General features: G+C 42.1%; 1 protein-coding gene across 5 annotated transcripts; it reads left to right on the top strand.

Moving 5' to 3' along the window:
• The first annotated feature begins 1,988 nt into the window (after window positions 1–1,988).
• ikzf1 (IKAROS family zinc finger 1 (Ikaros)) lies at window positions 1,989–19,222 on the top strand. Of its 5 annotated transcripts, none has more exons than XM_069689890.1 (8): window positions 1,989–2,120; window positions 6,458–6,511; window positions 6,681–6,794; window positions 13,001–13,273; window positions 14,801–14,968; window positions 16,520–16,645; window positions 17,106–17,237; window positions 17,688–19,222. In XM_069689890.1, the coding sequence occupies exons 2-8, from the start codon at window positions 6,472–6,474 to the stop codon at window positions 18,389–18,391; spliced, it is 1,557 nt and encodes a 518-aa protein (XP_069545991.1). In that variant the 5' UTR covers window positions 1,989–2,120; window positions 6,458–6,471; the 3' UTR covers window positions 18,392–19,222. The 5 variants fall into 5 exon arrangements, with proteins under 5 accessions (XP_069545991.1, XP_069545990.1, XP_069545992.1 ...); XM_069689889.1 differs by having other exon boundaries at window positions 17,103–17,237; XM_069689891.1 differs by lacking the exon at window positions 17,106–17,237.
• Window positions 19,223–22,415: the final 3,193 nt, after the last annotated feature.

Genomic DNA, 22,415 nt, shown 5'->3' with positions numbered 1-22,415 from the left:
TGATTTGTAGATCACGGTCTATACATGTATAATTTTAAATGCTGCAGAATTATAACAATCTTATAAAACCCTGATGTTTGTGGCTGTTTCTATGACAAGTCATATTTTTTTCCATTTAGTGAAAGTCAGATGTTTGGATGATAATCAGCAACTCAGCCAGCAGTGAGTATTGATCCCACTTCTGCAGGAACATCTTTAAACTCTTGAATCATTGTCCTTAACAGTATTTTGCCCCAGTGAGTGTATCTGCTGTGTCATTCAATGTGTATCTGTGGGTCATGGAAGATCACAGTCATGACGCGACACCCTTGCCAATAACGCTGAGTCACACTTGAGTCCATGCATTCCCTCTGCGTGGCCTCGGGATTCACCCATTCCTGCTGCTTTTTCATACCTACGTGTGTCAGACAACTGGCCTGGACCGTGAGGCTTTGAGGAAGTCGGCGAGCGTTGCAGCAATCCTCACACTGGCCGTGAAGACACTGCAGGCCACAGCGCTCCTGCTCAGAGTTCCTCCTTTTGCAACCAACTGCCTGAATGTTGTGCTTCTTAGGAGATAAGGGCAGCCTCCCACGAAAGGTGACTCAGCAATCCAGCGCACACGGCCTCTCCTGAGATAAGAGCTCCATTCGGGGCCCGAGGACAGCGGGATTCTGGGAAAAACAGTCACAAGCAGAGAAAACAGTGAATTGGAGGCACCACTTAAACTCCTGCAACTTAATCAACTGTATGTACGCTGCTGGAAGGAAGAAGCTCCGCCATTATTCTATGAAGTTCAAGTTGAACTACAGTAATTAAAGTAAAAGATCCCCTCCATCACATTCATATGAGACATTAATGGCAGGACATATCTGAAAATGAGTTCTTTCTTAGTCATACCACAAGTGTCACTCATTACTTATTTAGAATTTCCATCAATATTAATCCACAATTTATATTTCTTTTAATAAATTCAATTGGGGCATGTTCTATACATTTGCTGGAGAGACTGACACACTAATTGGCTTAATAAAAAAAAACCTAAAGTAGTTATGAAGTATCATAAGAGGCTCTGCAGAGGGATGCGGGGCTGCTGCAGTAGTTGAGTTCATCACTAGAAGTGATGCCTGAAGGAAAGAAGACTGATTGGAAAATGCAGACAGTAAACTTCATGTTTGCTTATGGTTTATTTTAATGTCTTTCAAGTCACTTCTGAGCAGTGTTGAATTTAGATGATTGGCTTTGCGTCCTAAATATCTCATTTAAAAGTTGCAGTTATGGCAGCTTCTTAAACTATCATATCTCTAAAGGGTTTGAGGCCAGTGGCACAGTATTTGTGTGTAAACTCCTGTGCACAAAACCAGAGGAAAAAAAACCCACGTCAGTTATTTAATGGCTCTCTGCCTGACGATCTTCTTCAGGACTGAACTCATAACTCTGGGGATGCTCTCTGTGTATGTGCATCTTAAAACAAAAAGTAATAAAGAGTCAGATCTAGAGGAAAAATAAACTATTTGCTGAGGACACCACCAGTGCACTGTGATGAGGCAGGACAGGAGGCTTCGACAGCGAAGGGACCAAAGAGAAAAGAGTGAAGTCAAATGGATGAAACATTAAAGAGAAAAAAAAACCTCATTACATGGGAACGAAAACACTTGTGTTAATTTCATGGACTACTTCAGCGTGCCAGAACAGGTGACAGAAGGGGAGCTGTCCAATATGCAAGTGAGGAGTCCCCCCCACACACACACACCCCCAAACCCCCAACCCCCAGTCAGCTTCCTCGGTGTGAATGAAATAAATAAACAATGAATGGTCCACTCTCCTCGCTCGCCTCATCCCATCTCATGCATGGCTGCCAGTAATGGTCTACTGGGTGTCAGCTTTTATTGGCACGGCACAAAGCAAGTGCCAAGGTTTTCGGTGGCTCGACTCCCCGCTGCAGACTGTGGATAAAAGCAAGCAAAATGCCTCAGCCGAGCTCAGAGACCTAGTCATGTTGGGCTGGAACGAGGAAGTGCAGTGGAGAGGGGAGGGACTCAGGGCGCAGCTCCATGGGGCCGCCGCGGCGCTGCGACCTTCTGCACATGGAGCCGGGGAGAGTTGGAAGAACTTCATACTGCAAACTCAAGGAATAGCAGGTAAAGTGACTTCCACCGCGCTTTTCAGCTCCACACTCATCTCTAAGGCTAGGTCAAGACCTCTAAACCGAGCTCGTATGCGCGCAAGATTTTTAGGAAACATTTGCGCCTGACTGGAAAAGACTCCTTGTAGTTTCGGTGCAGGTGCGCCGCAGCATCAAAATCCCGTTTGGTGCGCGTAATCTGCTGGCAGGGCATTTAACGGATCAACTAACAAGGGTATATTCAAAAATTAATTACGGCGAAATAGAGTAATTTTACCGTCTTACTTCTTCCGGTCGGTAATTTAAGGGAAGTTGTGGAAATGTTCCCCATTTTCCATGTGTCTTTTTCTTTTGGGAAAATATGGATAAATGATATCCCAATCACTTTGATTTCAATGAAAATGTGAAATTAATTTCAAAGACTTCCTATATTACGCGTGCGTCATTTTAACCCGTTTCACTGTTTTTCCTGTCCCGTTATAGCACCTGTTGCAACGGATGTGCGCACTTGTGTGTGTAAACTTCAGATAATGCCGCACACTCCAGAGTTTAATAAAATATTTAACAACACATTTTCATGAAAACATTTTTACTTTTTGATGAAGACACAAATTTGTTTACAGTGAAAAAAATGAAACCGTATGTAAAAATATTTGAGCGCTGCTTCAACAGGAAATAACTGCGCACCGAATAGTTGTATCTAAATAGCCTGTTTTCAGCTAAATGAATAATCGACCAATCTGATAATTTTCCATACCGTTAAAGTTTGTGTTCACCTGTTCACAGTCTCACTTAGTTGTTACACGTCTGTGTGAAGAGACGGAGAAATTCAGATGTAGGCTGGACTGATGAAACTTTTTACACTGCTCACACTGAAAGTTGTTCATCAACGCCCAGACCAAAAAAAAAAAAAAAAAAAAAAAAAAAAAAAATACTGTCAAACTGTTGAAGAAATAAATTGTTTTTTGTTTTTTTTAACATAAAACCTTAAATTCCTAGTGGCAAACTAATTACATAATATTTTACGCCTTGTTTGCATTTGCTCAAATTAACAATAATTTTAACTCAATCATAACTGTAACTATCTTTAAAGTGTGATGTAATGTCAGTGAGTTTGTCATTTATTTGTTCAAATCTTCAACTGTTTGACAGCACCTGCATTTGATATCATCTGTATATTTTTAATAAGTATAAATGCTTTTAACTATATTTTCAAACAAAGTGCTGTTCTTCTATAAGTTTGAAACATTGAAAATAACTTTATTACCTTTACTAATAATGTAATTTCACTAATATCAGACATAACATAATAAACGCAAACTAACACCTGCCAAAAAGTGAAAAAAAAGAGTTTGATTTCAGATGTTATAATGCGTAAATGAACCCCAGTACCTGCACAAATAGGACTTTTTCATTGCTGAGTTGGAAAGAGAAGTGCTGAAAGTCAGTCTGCAGATAGACATCTTTCTTGTCAGTCGAAACAGAAGTAAAGGAGGGGGAAGGGAGGGGTGGGGGCAGAGGAAGACAGACAGTTATTAAAATGATTGTACTGTGTGAATAGCAGAGTAGTGAAGTGTGTCAAATGCAAATGAAGGAAACTTCTCTCCAGAGCACCTTTTACTCTCCCCCTCGACCCCCTCCATATAGACTCCCAGAAACACATCTGCAAACAGTGTGTGCCCACTTCCACCCATACATTTCATGAATCGCCGATGACAATCTCTATATGAACAAAAGTGAGCATGCACCACATCGCTCGGCAGTGTAGGACAATTTCCTCTCCCTAATGGTCGATAAGAGGGCGCCCACAGCTTCATTACTTCTCATAAAACCCACGGGAGTCACAATTATTAATCCAGATATTTTCATTAATCGTCACTAAGTTTGCCTGAAGAGGAAACTTTTAGTGTGCGACTAGAAAGGATTAGAATTAAGGTCCTTTTTTTTTCATGCATCAGTGATGTCAGGTTTAGTGTGCAATAAATTATTCTATTTATGATATAACACTGCTATTTAAAGGGTTTAAATGTTTAATTGCTACCAAACATCTCATTACTCATAGGAACATATATAAAAATACAAATGCTAAATACAAAATGTTATTATTGATTTTTAATGTTTAATTGTTCCATTAAAGGTAGCAGAAGTGTTAAAGTAAGATAACTTTAACTTAAACTTTCAAAAGATGTCTTTTATTACGTCCTTTATTTCTATACGTGAGTGTTGATCCATGTATTCTAGTATTTCCAGTTTATTTTAAATAAGCATTATGTCAATTTTATCTACACACACACATGCAGCAGCGTTTAAGCTTTCTCCTGAGTATCCACACTTTGCTGGCGTGGTCCTCAGTATCTGTTAACGGTTGCGTTGTTTCTAATCCCCACCCTGCTCCCTGGTGTAGCTGTGCACCTCGCTATGAGCAGACGCCTCTATCCCCCCCAGCGCCCCCCCCTCCCCCCGACCCCACCACCATCCTCCCAAACACACACACAAACACAGACACATGAGGACGACCGAGAATTCTGTCAACCCACAAGCCTCTTCCTGCCTCTCCTCACATGACGTGTCGCGACCAAAACTGTTCCAGCCGCCCCGCGCGCTGTGTCAAAAGTCCTCTACGAATTCCATCTCAAAGATTCCACCTGCCCCTAGCTCGTATACTCACACACGCCAACGCACACACACACACAGTTCATTTCAGTTTGACGCGATTAAATTTACAATGAGCACCTGGTTTTTATCAAAAAACATATTTTCAAAACACGATTTATCACATAATACATGAGGCACAGAAATTAAAAGTTGAGGTACAAATAAAACTATATACAAAAAGTGTTTAAAATAGGACAGAAGTGTCAGTAACACGTAGAAAATACAAGCAGCATGAAACTAGTATCACTTTGTGCTTGAACAGAACAGCCACTTCCTGAATGTTCTCCACGCACTTTACTTTCCACATGCCTCTGCAAGTGGGTTGTGGCTGAATGTAGGAACTCTCTTTTCTTTTCTTTTTGTGTATTTCTGTCAAAGCCCCCCCGCCAACACATCCGTGTTTCCCTTTGCACCATCTGCCCAGAAAAAAAGGGCACATGAGAATATACCTCCCTCTGCCCCCGACCTCCAAACTCCAGATGCTGAAGAACGGCGCTGCAGAGTCGCAGCTCGGCACAGTAACACGCAACACCCCTGTGTTGTGCTGAACAAATCATCTGCACAAGTGACCTTTGCCCCCCCTTCTTCCCCCCCCCCCCCCCTTACACTTGCATCCTGGGCGTCTGCAGGCCGCCGAGTTCCCTGACTTCACTCCGCAGAACGCTGTGCGTTGCGACATAGCGGCCCGGTCGCTTCCCACTATTTGTTCCAAATGTGTGGAGCCATCTGTCAGTAAAACAGGAAGGCCTAGGTTCCCCTTCTCCCTTGGGCTCGTTTCGCTATTTTCGGGAGCTTCACTTCTCCCTGTGTGGCTGCTTGGACTGGGCAGCGGCCCCACTGAGGGCTTCTTGAAGTGGCGGAGCTGGGGCTGAGGCTGTCGGGCCCATCTGCTGCAGGCTTGAGGGCCATCCATTATTAATGGGGCCACGAGCATTGGTGACTCCTCAGATAGTCAGCCCTGGCCGGAGGATCGCTTCTGGACTCGACTGCCTCGTCTTGCTGAAAAAAAATTAATAAATAAGGAGAAGTTCTCTGTCCTTCGGCCTGCTTTTCTGCCTCTTTTCTTTCTCTGCACCTTCCTGCTGCTTTTGCTCCTCTGACTTCTTGCCCTCTCATTGCTATCTACTTCTCTGCCACCATATCTCGCTGCCTCCCTCTCTTCTTCTCTCTCTTTCACTCCCTCTCTTTGTTTCTGATTGTGGCTTGCATGTGTCTGCGCTCAGGCCGCGGGCTCAGCGATGCATGCTCAGTAAATTAGAGAGAACACGAGCGCCGATCAGCTGGGTACGGCAAACACCCGCATCCTCGGTGACCTGGGGCCAGTTAATTTTCTGCTTAATTTTGCGGCAGTCAGTTTGCATTTTTGGATGATTACGTGGCAGGAAATTAACAATAAATAACAAATGTGGTCTGAAAGCCCATTCCCAGCAACCCGCGGGCCCCATCAGCCGGAGCCAAGCCACTCTCCAAGCTCAGTCTCCCTGTCAGACTTGTAATGAAAATGTCTGTAATGCTTTGTAATGTAATGTGGGGGACAGTGGTGTGTCTGCGGCTGTGACAACAGTGATCTCACTGAGGTGACGGAGTCACGCCGAGAAGTACACCCTTTACTCCACTTGCGCTTTTTATAATGTTGTTTCCTCAGCCTACACTTGATTAAACTTATACACATCTACATCTCCATCTCTCTCCCATTAGAGTACCTGCACCGCATGGAGACGGAGGAGGCCCAGGAAATGGCCCAGATGCCAGGTAAAAGCTCACATACTGCATGATTGAGCCGTAGAGAGCACAAAGTAGATACAATAGGCCAACACGCAGCCTCTTACACAAGGCGGAGGTAATTCTGCTCCTCCTGAATGAATCGTGGCGAGGGGTTGCGTGGTGAGTGACGGCTGTTTGCTGGTGTGTGTCTCCCCAGGCAGGGACAGCCCCCCCGCCAACGAAGTGTCCGAGGAGGCAGAGGAGCCCATGGCGGTCCCTGAGGACCTGTCAGCCAGCTCCGCCCACCAGCAGAACAACAGAGGGGACAAAGGTATGAGGCAACTACCCACCAAACACACCCACATCCAGTCAGATCATCACTGATGCTTGTGTAAATTGTGTTAATTTGAGCGTGTGGTAGCTACATCAGGTCGAGTCTATCCCATGAAGCAGCAATCAAAAGGAATCCAAACTACTACAGAGCCTTCATTCCCAAAGCATCCAAATCAGTGTAAAACGGTTAAATGAAAGTCATGTCCGGATCAAAAACCTAACATATATATTAAAAAAGCATAAAGCATGTTTTTTTATAACTTAGTCCCATGCACATCCAGTGGGAGATATTTGCCGTTTCAAATCCCTTGGAAAAATTAATTTAAAGCTGTGAAGAGACACATTTAGGTCATTGGCAGGAAAGGTAAAAAAAGAAAAAAAAGAAAATCCCTTTGATCCATGGCATGTCATTAATAAGCCGAATCTTAAGGAATAGCTAATGTGGCCTTGATTTGAGTTTGCAAACAGCAAGCCAGGGAATATTATGGTGAAAATAAGGATGAAGTGAGCTGGAGGGACTCACAGCTGGAGGGACTCACAGCGGCGGCGCGTATTTATCTCATGTCTCCGAACATTGGTGGTTATTGAGAACAGGAAAGGCTCACTGGCTTCACATGACAGCAAGATGAATCGGACGTAATCAGTTAAATGATGGAGGCATAGATTGGTATCACTTTGAAGCACATCGTACCCACTTTTCAAAATATTAGGGACCATCACAGTTTCCGAGATGCTCTAAGACGAAATGAATCCAGGAGAGACCTTCATTTATAGATTTAACTTAGGACATCATTACACGTCACAAAAGTCAAACAAATAGGAAGTACAGATATAAAGTATCAGTTAAATTTAAGGAAAATTTTCAGTTAATGATTCAAAAGAGGTGCAATTATAGAATTTTTTTGTATTTCATAGTGAAAAAAAAAGAAAAGCTTTATGTCTCTAATTTAGCCATCCTATCAGTGTTTTTCCACCTATCCAGATAACGGAAAAGATTAGCAGCACACAGTCAAAAATAAGATGTGAGAGGAAACTGAAATAGGATGTGTAAGAGTTTCCTAAGAAGAACTTGCCATCAGACAGTTTCAACACTCCTGGAGAGATAAAGAGTTCAGGAACAAGGCCAAGCTCAGAGAGATCAGCGCATCACGACACCGCATAGGTCACACACCTGCACACACACACACACACACACACACACACACACACACACACACACACACACACACACACACACACACACACACACACACACACACACACACACACACACACACACACACACACACACACACACAAAGGTGCTCACTTCGATGTTACTGCTGTAGAGCTGCGACGGCATCTAAACAATTAAAACCAGTTAGGAAACATGTGTAGAGCCATGTTTGAGCTGAGGAAATGATAAAGTGGACTGACTTTCACTGGAAGCTTGTAAAGAGCGTAAAGAGGGCTCAGCTTGCAGCCTGCATGTATGACTATATGTAGTATATGTGAGTTTCTGTTCATTCCCCTCACGTGTGTGTGTGTGTGTGTGTGTGTGTGTGTGTGTGTGTGTGTGTGTGTGTGTGTGTGTGTGTGTGTGTGTGTGTGTGTGTGTGTGTGTGTGTGTGTGTGTGTGTGTGTGTGTGTGTGTGTCTATATAGGGACAGAGAAAAAGAAGAGAAGTGCAAGTATCTGGTACATCTATGCATGGCTGCCTCTGTGATAAAAGCCTGAACGAGTTATAATTATCACCCAGGATCATGTGTTACTCAGTTCTCTTTCTTGAAAAAATAAAAAAAACAGGGGGACTAAATGTGGGACACGGGGCCTTAAAGTATCGAAAGCTCAAAACCTCAAAACCCACGTTGTTTCCTGTTGCAAATAAGTCCTCACAGCCTGGGATCATCACTGTTGGTGCACATTCACAATGCTACTCTGAGAGGACTCTGAGCAGAGGAGAGGTTTATATGTCAAAGTGTCATCCACAATTTTCGGTCTCAATGTCGAGTGATTTAACACCCCCCCAAAAACAATATTGCTGTGTGAAGAGGAGATATATTCTGTTAAAGTCACAAGGATGTAAAATTACCCCTCACAACATCCCGGAGATATGATTTCTCTTTCACTTTCCGTGATTGAGACGGAGCCGCTGCTATTTCAGACAGTTGAGACTGAGCTGTCTAGTTCCTGAAAACATGGAGGCGAGTTACAGAAAAGAAATGAAAAAAAAACTGCGTGAGGGGAAAAGCAGGCTTTTTTTGGTGTTCCTGCAAGTTGTGTTGAGTGTGTTGCTGGCGCGGTTTAACACATGTGGTTCCACTACCTTGCACTCAGGGTTATTTTCAGGCAGTGAGAGCAGCACAAGTCAGTAACAGGAACCTCCAGCAGGCTCCCTGCGTTTCCCCGCTGCACAACTCACACGTTTGCTATGCTGCTTCCTATTAACTATTAATCTCCGTTACTATAACTACTTAATTTGCGTCTTTTCGAGCCTCTTATTAGTTGGTCGCTTCTCCCAGTGTTTGTCATTTCTCCATTCTCTGCCACAGCATGTGTTATCCCTTTGTTCTGTAACGGGGAGATTACTTCCACACATCAGGTTATAATCTTTTTATTGAGACCTGCTTTGTTTGTCTACTACATGATCTGACACCTGCTTCCCAAAACCAGCAAATCAGGATGTGTGATAATGACAATCATGATATAAAGTAAAAGCCTTCTTCCTACTCCCGATTTAGTCACAACTTCCCCAAATCCATGAGAAGTGGGTGGCAGCGCAGCGTTCATGGTTCCCTTCAGTTTAGCCGATAACCTGAAAGTCTTGTTAATGTTAAATGACAAGAAACCAACATAAAGATTTGATGTATTGCTTTGTTCTAAACTTTTAGTTTCCTGACAGTATAGTCCTGTTTTAGTGTTTATTCCTGGATCAGTTCTATATTTACATTTGCAGAGAAATCTACAGAAAAGTTCAATTAAAACATGTATTAATTTACATAAAAATATCAAGTACATTAATATTAAAAGGAAAAAGTTATTTTGCCACAAAATTGTGGTGGTCAGAAGTTTTGTGGCTAAAACATTAAATTAGAGCAAGCTCAACAAATGAAACTAACTTGATGCCTCCTGCACACAGTTACATCATCATTTAAGTGCTGATATCTGAAAAAAAAAAACCTTGGTGGTTGTAGTGAGAACGTTGTACATGTTTTTCAACACATGCAACATGGAGCCTGACTGTGGTTACTGTGCAGCTTGTAAGTCTCTTTTACATTTAAAATATGAAATGAGTGAGTAGGATACGTTCACAACTGGACTCAGCTTCTCAAAATGTTACAAAAGGTGTCAACATGTCTTCAGTTATTTTTCCTTTGGCACGAGGGAATATGCAAAGATTTTAAAAAAAGCTAAAGTAGCCAATTTAAAAAAAAAAAAAGAACTAAAACTGCAGCTTGAATAAGAGAAAATGTCATATTGACTTACCTGAACCTGAATGTGAAAGTGTGCACAAACAGTGAGCCAGCAGAGAAGTTTAAAGAGTTACCTTTACTGGACAACAGCTGATATTGTCATCTTATAGTAACCATACATTGGTAAAATAAATAGCAGATTAATGGTTACAATAGATAAAGCAACACAAACTGATAGATCGCTATAATAAATGTAAAATGGTTAATGTTTAGATTAGTTAAATGGTTCACATTTATTGATGAATTTTAGAAAACTAATTTCAAGATAGATTAGTTATGTAAAAGTAACTAGATAAAAAAAAAAAACTGATTAAGGTTATAATGATGAGTTGAAAATTGTGGATAAAAGGTTGAAATAGATTACGTTAGCCGAAAACAAATGAATGGTTCAAATTGTTAGCTAAATTAATGGATGACGAAATCATCCATTAAATAATGTTTGCTGTGTGACAGATAAATAGTTAAAAGGCCAATTAAAAGGATAACAGTTACAGTAGTTAACTAAAAAATGACAGAAAAAACGTGAAATAGTTAAAAGTATAAATAGGAAGTGAAAAAGCAAAAGTAATGACAAATGGTTGAAATATTGAATTAAAAGTAATGAATAAATCGTCCAAATTAATAGTTAAACTTTAGGGAAAACATTTAAAATATTTTTGCTTAAATAGATTAATGGTTAAAATAAACATTGTTGAGAGCTGCTGTATCTCTCGATGCCTTTAAAACTAGAAAACCTCGTCAGGGAAACGTTTCAACATATATTTAACATTCATTGTTACCGTCGTGGCACTCTCAAGACATTTTGGATGCATGTGTGGTATGTTTGTCAATTTAACACACAGTTCTGTAACATAACTCATCATCAGTATTACACCTAGAGGTTTTATTTTAAATAGAGAAGCATTTTTTTTCCTTCGTATGCACAGCTGGTGTCTCTCTTATCTCATCTCAGCTTGTCCAAAAAAATTCAACAGTCGAACAGATGAGCAGATTGTTTGTCATGAAAAAGAACATTTTTAAAATTGTGTGGAGATGAACGATTGGCTGGTGTGACTTTGATCGGAAAAGCGATCATCCACGTCTACACATCTACAACTACCCAGTTGTCTCTCTTCTTCCCGCCGTCTATGGCAAACATACAACAGGGGAGTTCTTCTCCCTCCGTGACTCTCGGTGAAAACAGACCTGTTTCAGTTACAGGCTGTTTTACAATTCCTTTCCCAGCTTCCCTTTCTGTCACTTCTCCATAATTCTTGGTATTTCAGTTAGACAGGCCCGGTTTCTAAAGCTTCCCCTTTTCCATAGATTCCTATATTTCATGATTTCCACTTCTTCCTCTTCTGTTGTACAAACAGAGGTAGAGGCGTGTGGAAATCAGGCTGCCACGGTGACATGCAAACCACAGGCTGGTAGCTGTGGGACATGCATGATCGGTCAGTTCTCTTAAATATTTCTAAAGATCTCTGGTGGGAAAAGAAAGGAGCTGGCAGTTCATGGCATGGGACACTTTTCTTTTCTGACCACTTTGGGAACATCAAAATAACATTCGAGACATTTTTCTGTTTCATAAACGTTAGTTAACATTCATCACTCATGCAGTATTTTCTTTCTGTATTTAAAAAAAAAAAAAAAAAGGTAAAAATGTCAAAAACGTAATTAAGCCGCCTGGAAATGAAGCTGACAGTGAAAAGGCCGCGTGTGAGTGAGTGTTTGTGTTCGTCTGTGTTCATCGCACTCTGCCGCTCTGACAGATACCGCGCTCGTCCCTAGTTTCACACTGCTTCCTGTGTCTCTGCTTCCTGTTTATGTTGCTGTCATTCGCTTCACCAAAGCGTGATTGTGATGATCGGTGTGTTTCTACATCTCATCACATGCTATCCACCTGTATATCCGTTTAAAGTATTCAACGCCGCTTTAACCAAAACAAATAGTCGAGCATAACTTTTAAATGTGCAGCTGCTGTTTGTTGAGTTTTTTAAGGCTGAATTAAGAAAAATAAAATAGGAGGCTAACGTTTTTGAAGTTTTGATGCAGCGTCCCGCTTCACATGAAGATGTCACAATGTGCACTAAAGGAGATTTGTCATTACAAAGCCATTGTCATCCTTCCCATTGTATAATGCTGTTTCAGTGTTATTACATACAGTGTCTATCCCAACAGAAGAGTTAAGAAATGAACCACACTGAATTAATTAAGGACACATTTTATCATACTGACAAAATAAGTCATTTTTCTCAGCTGCAAATCACAGTTTGTGTGCATCGTCATAGTCTTTATATGAGCGTGTAACTGATTTGGGTACGTAACATCTCTTCTGCAGGTTAAAAAAATAGGAATCTGCAAGTGAGACAAAACAAAAGTACAAATAAATATGGGACAAATGAAGATAAATGAGTAAAAAGGCTGAACAATAAGAGAGAAAAATGTAATTACCGAAATTCGATTTAATCACTGAAACAACAGAACTTGGTCAGGTAAAGTGTGCATAAAATTAGCAGCAATACTAAATAATAGACAGAATTACAAAATAACTTTTAGAAATTATATGTCTAAAAAGATTTATTTATGAGATATTAATTCACTGAGAGGACAGTGAGGCTTCAGCACAATACTAGAACAACTGTTCTCATGTCACAGTATCAATATTACTCTGATAAACTGCCCATCATCTTTAGTATTTAACATCATGACAGAAGCATGCTCGTATATTCTAAACCGTGGCCCCCCCACCCCTCCTTGCCCTCTTTTCCAGCCTGTAACATTAAAGTTGAGGCTCGCAGTGATGAGGAGAGTGGGCTGGCCTGTGACATGAATGGCGTGGAGGAGGAGGAGGAGTGCGCGGAAGACTTGCGCGTGATCGATTCCTCGGGGGCCAAGGTGAACGGCTCACAGCCGAGCCCCGAAGCCAAGGCCTTCTCCTCGGCCGGTGGTATCCGGCTGCCCAACGGGAAGCTCAAGTGCGATATCTGCGGGATAGTTTGCATTGGCCCCAATGTGTTGATGGTGCACAAGCGAAGCCACACCGGTAAGCCGCCTGCATCACTTCTTGCCCTTCCTTTGCACCCATGTTCACTGTTCGTATGAGAGGATGGACGAGAGAAAGGTGTCTGTTTGATGTATTTCTTTAGACTTGAAAAGCCCGAAAATAAATTGTTGTCCCCGACTGTTTTTTACACTAACACAAGCAGTATCTAGTAGCTTTGTGTCCTCTTTGAATACACTCAAACATTAGTGATAGATTCTTAGAAATAAACTTGCAGTCTCCCTTATACTCTCTTGTAGCTGTAGTTAATAGCACGCCTGCATTTGGCTGTATGCGCGCAGACCCTCCTTTCGTGCGTGAAATAGACTTTAAATATACCATTAGCATTCATTAATGTTCATCTAAAGGTCTCTGAATTACCACATGACAAGCTGATCAAGTTATTGTGCGATAAAGTAGCAAAGACAAACTTGGTCCAAAAACAAAAAAAACAAAAAACATGCCTCAGTTGAGAAACAGGATATCTGTTGCAATTAAATGGGATCTTCATGAAGCTACAATTATCTGACTATTAAAAGTTTTTCAAAATTCAAAATTGATATTCTATTGTAATGGAGCCAAACCAGTGGTGGGGAACATTTGTGAAAAAGGCACTTAACTGTCAAGCTTTAGAAACTAATGAAACTCAAAATGGAAGAAAGGAACACTAGACTAATGTAAATGCAAAAGAAAGTACAATAAAAGATATAATGAAGTGCCTCCTATTTAAATAGAAAATATTCTGTGGTGAGTCTTTGCTCCTGAAATGCATTTTTAATGAATTTCCTTTTTTATATATTTTTGCTGCTTCACTGGTGACTCTTATTTTATGGGGGGGGCCTTTGAAAAAAAAAGCCACATTAAAACGTTCTCACAGAATGCCACAACACTCGGAGAGACTGGATATTGGTTTATTCCAGAAGCGCTGATCAGGAAGACTGGCTCTCAACACAAAGTGTTTCCTTCGCTTTATTCAAATGAGGCTGAATTTGCATTGTGATGTGCCGCTCTTATTTTAGAGACGAAGAAGAGGAAAAAATGAGATTTTCAGATCAAATTGACCTAGGCAATGGTGCATTACGGAACTGGCAGGCTGAGTCTGAAAGGCTCTTGTTCGATCAGAGCGGCAGAAGTCGGTGGGGCAGGGGGAGCATGGAGAGATGGAGTGTCACTCTGCTGTGAAACCCTCCCACCGGCTGCTGGATCGCTCTCCGCCCCGGAGACGCTCCATCATCCAGCTTGTTCTGGCGCTCGGCGTGCTTGTAGTGCAGTGACCCCGCATTCCCGCTGCAGCCCGCTCGCTCATCCGCAGAGAACAAGACGGTGTGCTTTTATTGTTGTCAGTGGAGGCATCAAACAGAGTCAGATCAGTCTAATCAAGAAGAAACAACAAAATTATAAACTGATAAACATATAAAACCGGGTGCCATTGAAACATACAAATATTCTGTTTACAGTTTGCTGTCCTGTGTGTTTTTTCTGCACCTTTGCAGTAACGTGTGTGTCTTGTGTGTCTGCTCTCGTCCTCAGGAGAACGTCCGTTCCAGTGCAGCCAGTGCGGCGCCTCTTTCACCCAGAAGGGCAACCTGCTGCGTCACATCAAGCTGCATTCGGGGGAGAAGCCCTTCAAGTGTCACCTGTGCAGCTACGCCTGTCGCAGGAGGGACGCCCTCAGCGGCCATCTACGCACCCACTCGGGTCAGTACACAGCGAACACCCATATTAGTTCGAGGAACGCGGTTGGAAGCTTTCACAAAAGGCACGACAACTGCAGCGCGCGCAGCGAGACCTCAGAGTTATATAAGGGGAAGTTGACAGGGTGTTGATATGGTGTCACTTTTTGTTTTTTGCAAACGCTTTGCAGAAGTATGTGTTAATGAAATTTGGGTGTAAACAGTGCACTTGCTCTGAACAGTGAAATGCATATCATTTTTAAACTTGCATTAAGGTGCACATTGAGCTGCATTCACACAAAAATAGTGTGATGATAATTAAAGCATCACAATCTGGATAAAAGATCATTTGTCTGAACTACTTTTTGCCTCCACATCCTGGTGTGCACGCAGTAGAGGTGAATTCAATCAAAAGTAAAGCTGCTTGGAAAGTACCAGAGGCTTACAAACAGGGGTGGACTATGCAAATGATATTTAGGACAGGAGCACTATTTATGTTATTAATATGATTCTTATTATGTCACATGAATATACTTGTTATTGTCAACAAATCCCATGAAAAGATTTAAACTAACAGCCTGTCACTCAATTCCTCTGACTTCCCTCCTGACTGTGATCCTCAGCTCACTGGTTCCTTTGTTCAATAATGGTTTGAAAAGTTTCACTTATTAAAACAGATTTTTATCAATCATGTCTCCTTTAAAGAACATGTTTCATGTTGGACACCCGTGTAACTCTACAGCTCAGAGGAGTAAGCTGTGGTAATTGTTCAGGCCCAGTGTTGTAACCAGAAAGCTCCTCAAACAATTCTGACCAGACATCATTAGTATTTTTATTATTCATATGTACGTTTTTCATATTTCATTTATTCCATGGTTCATTTATATTTCAAATTTACACCACAACCGTTGATTCTTCTCTGTAAGGTCACATATAAGTTTCTGCTGAGGAAATATTCAATCCCTTGTTTTGTTTTTATTCTATTTTGTAAGTGGGAGAGAAATTACCCACCATGATACACTTTTTAAAAAATCTGGAATGTAAACTCAGCCACAATTATCTCCCAAATTGAGGACATGACCTCAGCAGTGTCTACAACAGACTCCTGCCATCCCAAAACACAGAGAAGGACCTCCCATAGACAGGGTTCATACAAATTGAGTCAAATATTCTGAAAAGTTACAGAAAAGTTGTAAAAAATGTATTGGTGAGAATGTGTAGTGATCACATGTCAATCAAAGAGTGGGCAGTACTACAGTCAGGTCCTTTTGTCAGTGACGTTTCTATAGGTGGTGCTCTTCCTCTGATCTCTGTTCACGCTTTCTACCGAGTCTCTCCTCTTCTACTTATTCCAGTTAAAGTGTGAATGTAACATCCATCCCCTCCTGTGGTTATCCAGGAAGTAGAAACCTGACATGTAAAACAGCAGATTAACTAAAGGCTATATAGTTGTTGTTGTTTTTTTTTTTTTTTTTTTAAATGAATTTAAACATGTCATGTGTCACTTTGATATCCGCCCTGACATCAAATATTGCACGGCTCTGTTTACACTCCTGTCATGACATTTGTCTTGCAGTTGGAAAGCCCCACAAGTGCGCTTACTGTGGGCGGAGCTACAAGCAGCGCAGCTCTCTCGAGGAGCACAAGGAGCGGTGTCACAACTACCTCCAGTGCATGGGGCTGCAGAACAGCATCTACACAGGTTGGTGCCTCTCGAGACGCGCACTTAACTTTCACACAAATCCAACGACCTACTTCACATCGAGCGCGGGACTGTGAGCACACAACAGCAGCGTAGATTGCTGACTGTGTTGCTAAGTGCACCAACAAAAAAAAGGTCAAGTTACTGTCATTTCTTTAGGTATCCAAAACATCTGCAGAGCTGATCACGTTGTTAGTATGAAATTCTGTTTTTTTATCCATATGTACTATGCAGTCATAAATTGATATTTTATATGTATTGTCATCTTTAAAGCTCTGCATTAAAACTTAGAGACACATCATCTGCCGTCATCTGTGAGCATGAACAAACTCTGTATTTATAGACCAAGTGCTTCACACGTGTCAGAAAACCCCATCAGGCATGTGTCATCACTTTAAATGAGACAAACTCTGAATTACTTTGACTCTGAAATCTACTTCTCTGTCTTGCTTTCCAGTAGTAAAGGAAGAAAGCAACCAGAATGAGCAGAGGGAAGACTTAAGCCAGACGGGATCTGACAGAGCCTTGGTGCTAGACAGACTAGCTAATAATGTAGCCAAACGTAAGAGCACTATGCCACAGAAGTTTGTTGGTAAGGGCTCCAATCTGCTTCCTTTTGTGTGAATACAATGTCGCTACTTTTTGCTGAAAGAAATACATGTAACATGCTGCACCTACGAGAGCTGCATACCTGAAGCTGCAATGTGATTTATGCTGGTTAGGTTTGTTTTCAGCTTTGCCACGCTGGCTCTGCACAGTGCATGCAGTACAGCCGGATCAGGGACTTGAATTTAATTGTTATCAGAAAAAACTGTTTTAATATTTACTATTATTTTTCTGTGCATTCATTTAACATTAAATCTTCATATTAAAATAGGGAGAAAAATAAAGTGTTAAGAGGCAAAGGAAATTATAATGATAAAGATCAACAACAACGGCGAGTTATTTTAAATCAGCTAGAGAGGCTCAGTGTGATGACAGGATGCAGGTGAAAGTGTGTCAGTAAACTGCGACCCTCACTCGGCTCTTCTGTCTCCCTCAGGAGACAAACGTCTGTCCGACCTCTCTTACGACGGCGGAGCAGGCGAGCTGATTCAGCCCCACGTCATCGACCAGGCCATCAACAGCGCCATCAGCTACCTGGGGGCCGAGTCGCTGCGGCCCCTGGTCCAGACGTCTCCGGCCTCCTCCTCCGACGTGGCTCTCGGCTCCATGTACTCCCTCCACAAGCCGCCGACAGAGGGCCACGTGGGGACGGGCTTGTCGGCCAAAGACAGTGCGGCGGAGAACCTGCTGCTGCTCTCCAACTCCAAGTCGGTGTCCAGCGAGAAGGACGGCTCGCCCAGCCAAAGCGGCCAGGACTCCACGGACACCGAGAGCAACAACGGGGACCGTCCGGGCGGAGCGGCCACGGGTCTCATCTACCTGACCAACCACATCACCTCCGGGGTGAGGAACGGCGTGCTGCCGCTGGTGAAGGAGGAGCAGCAGAGGCAGTACGAAGCCATCCGGGCCAGCATGGAGATGGCCTCCGAGGGCTTCAAAGTGGTGACGGCAGACGGGGAGCAGGTGAAGGCCCACCGCTGCGAACACTGCCGCGTCCTCTTCCTGGACCACGTCATGTACACCATCCACATGGGCTGCCACGGCTTCAGAGACCCCTTCGAGTGCAACCTCTGCGGTCACCGGAGTCAAGATCGATACGAGTTCTCCTCTCATATTACACGAGGGGAGCATCGCTACTGAGCCCCCCCAACAGACATGCACCTGCAATAAACGCATAGAAATACAAAATGTAAAATACACCGTTGATGTCTGTGTGTTGTGTTTTTATACCAGGCATGCATGTTTGTTGACCACAGATAAATGTATACAACTATTAAACTTTTTTTTTTTTTTTTTTCATTCGTTCTTGCTCAAAAAGAAAACCTTTTTTTTTTAATTTTTTTAAAGGAAACAAAATATTAAAAACAATACAGTTGTTTCCCTCCTAATGAAGCCTGTATTTACAGTTGCCATAAATATGAAATGTAAAAATGTGTTCTTTCTTTTGTGAAAAACAGTTAGAAACTTTGTTTTCTAGATTTAAAATAAGATTTACATCCATCCTTGTACCAACATCTGTTCTGAATAACAGAAAAAAAGATTCCCTCCGCAGGCGACGCCATCGTAACATTAAATACAATCAGTAAAAACTTCTCAATCTGTGTAGAGAAATCCACCGTTCTGTCTGAGGCCTGAACCTGCTCTTCTGTTTGTAAAAACCCACATTATTATTTATAAGAACATTTCCACGCCTGTCTGTTTTTGTATTTATTACAGTGATCGATGTTTGTCTCATAGAGTAGTGAAAGCTGGATCTTTTTCTGTTCAACTGTACTAAATGTGTATGAGGTGATCCATGACTGCTGCTGGAAGCTAGTTTTTCGTGTTATCAGAAGAAAATGTTATCCTGGACTTTTTGTTTTATACCTGAAGGCTAAGAATTGTTTGACTCATGAAATGAAAGTTGACCTCACTGGAAGGGAGCTTTATGCTTGCAAAATATCAATAAAGGATATTTTATATATGCACACAGAGTGGGGAAGTGTTTTGTCTTTCAAATGATGGACAAAGAAAAAACACTGATTGAAGAAAAGGATATTGTTTAACGAATGGAGGCAGCTACTTGGAATTATCTCTATATTTATATGTATGTTTATATGGCAAGAGTTTAATTTAGTGAACTACATTAACCCCCTGTCAAAGAATATGGAAATGTCTACAGTAAAGTGTTTGAAGTCTGTAGTAAATTAGGGTCACACTTAAGAAAGTGATTCTTGGATTTAACAGAAAGTTTCCACCATTTTTACCTTCTTTACTTTCTCAGACTTGCTGAAATAATTAAGTTTACGTGTCATTCAAGATGCTCAGCTCTACCTGTCAAAGAAAAGCCGAGAAAGAGGGAATGACTGGCATATGTGCAAACAAACACTGAGCACACTATAAGACAATTAAGAGTGAGACGAGGGCGAACACACACATCTCCACACACCGTACAATTAAGAACCGATATGTGGTTGCAAAGTGAAAAAAAAAAAAAAAAAAAGGCACATTTTATTCAAATATTCATTTCTTCTTCAGTGGTTTGTGGAAATAAAATGGTTTTTTTTCCTTATTATCTAATAAACTACCAGGAGGCCAACATACAGACCACACTGGGATCCTTGTGTTAAAGAGCTGGTAGCCAAGCAGGACACACAAAAAATGCTGTGCATGAGTGTGGAGACCCTTCACACACACACACACACACACACACACACACACACACACACACACACACACACACACACACACACACACACACACATACAAAAGCATGCATGGACATATGCCGCGTCCAAGAACCTGAAGAGTCCGGATGGGCCTCAGAGGCAGCAGCAGCGAGCTGGGACGGAGAGGATCAGCCACTGGAGCAGAAGGCCGGGGCCGGGGCTCTGAGGGCCAGGCTGTCTGGAGAGGCTCGGTCGGACCGGGCAGAGGAGCTCGGTGGCGTTGTCGCGGAGGCAGCCGCGTCCAGATGGCTGCTGTGTGATTTAGCAGAAACGGGAAGCAGCTGTGGCCAGCGCTGAGCCCCCCCCACACCCACACACACACACACACACACACACACACACACACACACACACACACACACACACACACACTTGACTGGGACCCAACAAGGGAGGAAGGGCATTTGCATGAGAGGGATAATTTGGCCAACCAAATCTGGCCCTGTCTGAATCCCAAATCTCACTTCCCCTTTCAGCCCTGCTGACTGAAATACTCCTTCAAGAGGCAGATTTACCCGATTCCAGTTGTGGGGTTAACGGCATCCAACAAGACGGTAGTGCTCAATATTAGCACACTTCACAGGACTGTGTCCCATTAATGGGACTCACAGGAATTAACTCACAGGAGACTTGGTTAATCTGGTCCTGTTTCTTTATTGCCTCTGTTTGTTTTTCTTCAAGTGGAAGTCTATTCAGGAACGTAAACTGATCATTTTAAAAATATTTCTTATTAGAAGAGTGACTGGAAAACTAGATACACTTGAATTAATGAAGGTCTATGATCTTAGACCAAGTGATGGAAAGTAGACTAATTAAACTTCTACCACACTTCATCTCCACCACTTTTATTTTACAGTTCCTTCTCAGATTAAGATGTTACATTAAATATTTTCGATCACAATATCAAAGAAGTGCTATCCAACCGGTCTGGCTCGTGACAGCTTACAATAAAGCAGTATGCGATTGGACCCCGTCACATTTCAGATGTCTGCGAGTTAACATTTCTACAAAAGACTCATTTCTCGTTTTCTTGTCGTATGCCAGTCAGTCCACCAGTTGATTGTGTTGAGAGCATTTTCACTCCTGAAAGTCTGGACCAAGATCTGGACTGAGGTTCATGTTTCAGTCACACTGTTGATCCCGTTTGTTTTTTGCGAGCACACTAAAGAACTTGACATACATCCCCACACATGAAGGCCCCATCCTCTCAGAAAATAAGTGAAAAGTTTTGGCATTTTTATGCATTTTTTTAAGCTGAGTATTGATTTCTGACGAGGTCAGTTCAAAAGTGGCCAGCAGAACGACAGGTGTGCACAAACTCAGGACGCCGTGAGATCCGATCTGCTCAGGCCACATTCGGAGGTGGTCTGGGACGCATGTGTCCTTGACCCAAGTCACATTTTTCCTCTCCTGGGCGTAAAATGAAAGTTGCCTTAGGTTTGGGCAAACATTACATTGTGTAAGTAATTTGGTTACATTACTTAAAAGAAATCAACAACGATTTCACGGATTCAAACACGGCTCTCCAGAGTGAAAGTCCTGAGATTGTTCTATATTTAGCCACCACCAACCTTGAATTTGCTAAGAGGCAACCATACTCAGGCCTTATCACCTTTGTACTCTGTCGCTGACCTCCCTTCTTTAATCCTCTTTTCACGCTTAGGTGAGGCAAAACGTGACGCTGGCGGCATCCTCCAGTACATTGATGTGTGTCCCACAGCTGTTCATTTAAATATGAAAGACCTGAACTTTAAATACTAATTTGGACTTTTATTTGGAGATACTTTTACTTCAGTAAATGTTCTTACATCAGCACTTCATGTATGCCTGAACATACCTGAACAATCTGATAACATTACCAAACAGACAGCTTACAGCACTTCTAATAAATCCTCACAAGAGGTTCAGGTTATACCGTTTTAAATTAATTCAAAATGTCAGCATTCAAGATATGAATAAGAAGCTTTGAGAATAGGCAGGAATGACCTTACAGTATGATGTGTGTGTTTGTGACCACTCAACGCCCCAGATGTGAGCACGGCTGCACAGCCGCAGACAAATTGAGCTACAAGCTCACACCATATGGCAGCGTCTTCAGTTCATACTCACTGGGCTCTATAGATCCCATCAGCACCAGAGGAATTCTGTGCATCTGTCCCGGTCCAGCTGTGAGGAGTCCCCGTGTTCGGAGCGGCCCGCGGGGGAGCTTGTGTGACTACTTTCACTGCTGGCTAATTCAACAAAGTTTCAACACAGTGGCCAACCACACCAGTCTGAAATATTTATCAGGGACTTGACAAAAAGATGAAAAATAAATGAAAGTCTTTTTTCATGGTCTTCCAGATTTTCTAAGATTTGTTCATTAAATTTATATGAGAATTTCATTTCATGTGTGCACAACCTATAATCGTCTCGGTCAGTGGTAGAGGATGTGTGAGCAGTGAGGCGTTCAGCTT

Source organism: Brachyistius frenatus, unplaced genomic scaffold (assembly GCF_029030835.1).
Source record: "Brachyistius frenatus isolate BFR_SWC_R1_liver_20210118 unplaced genomic scaffold, ASM2903083v1 Contig_8, whole genome shotgun sequence".
NCBI lineage: Eukaryota > Metazoa > Chordata > Actinopteri > Embiotocidae > Brachyistius > Brachyistius frenatus.
Note: the sequence above shows the minus strand (reverse complement) of the source record. Positions and strands in the feature narration are given on the sequence as shown.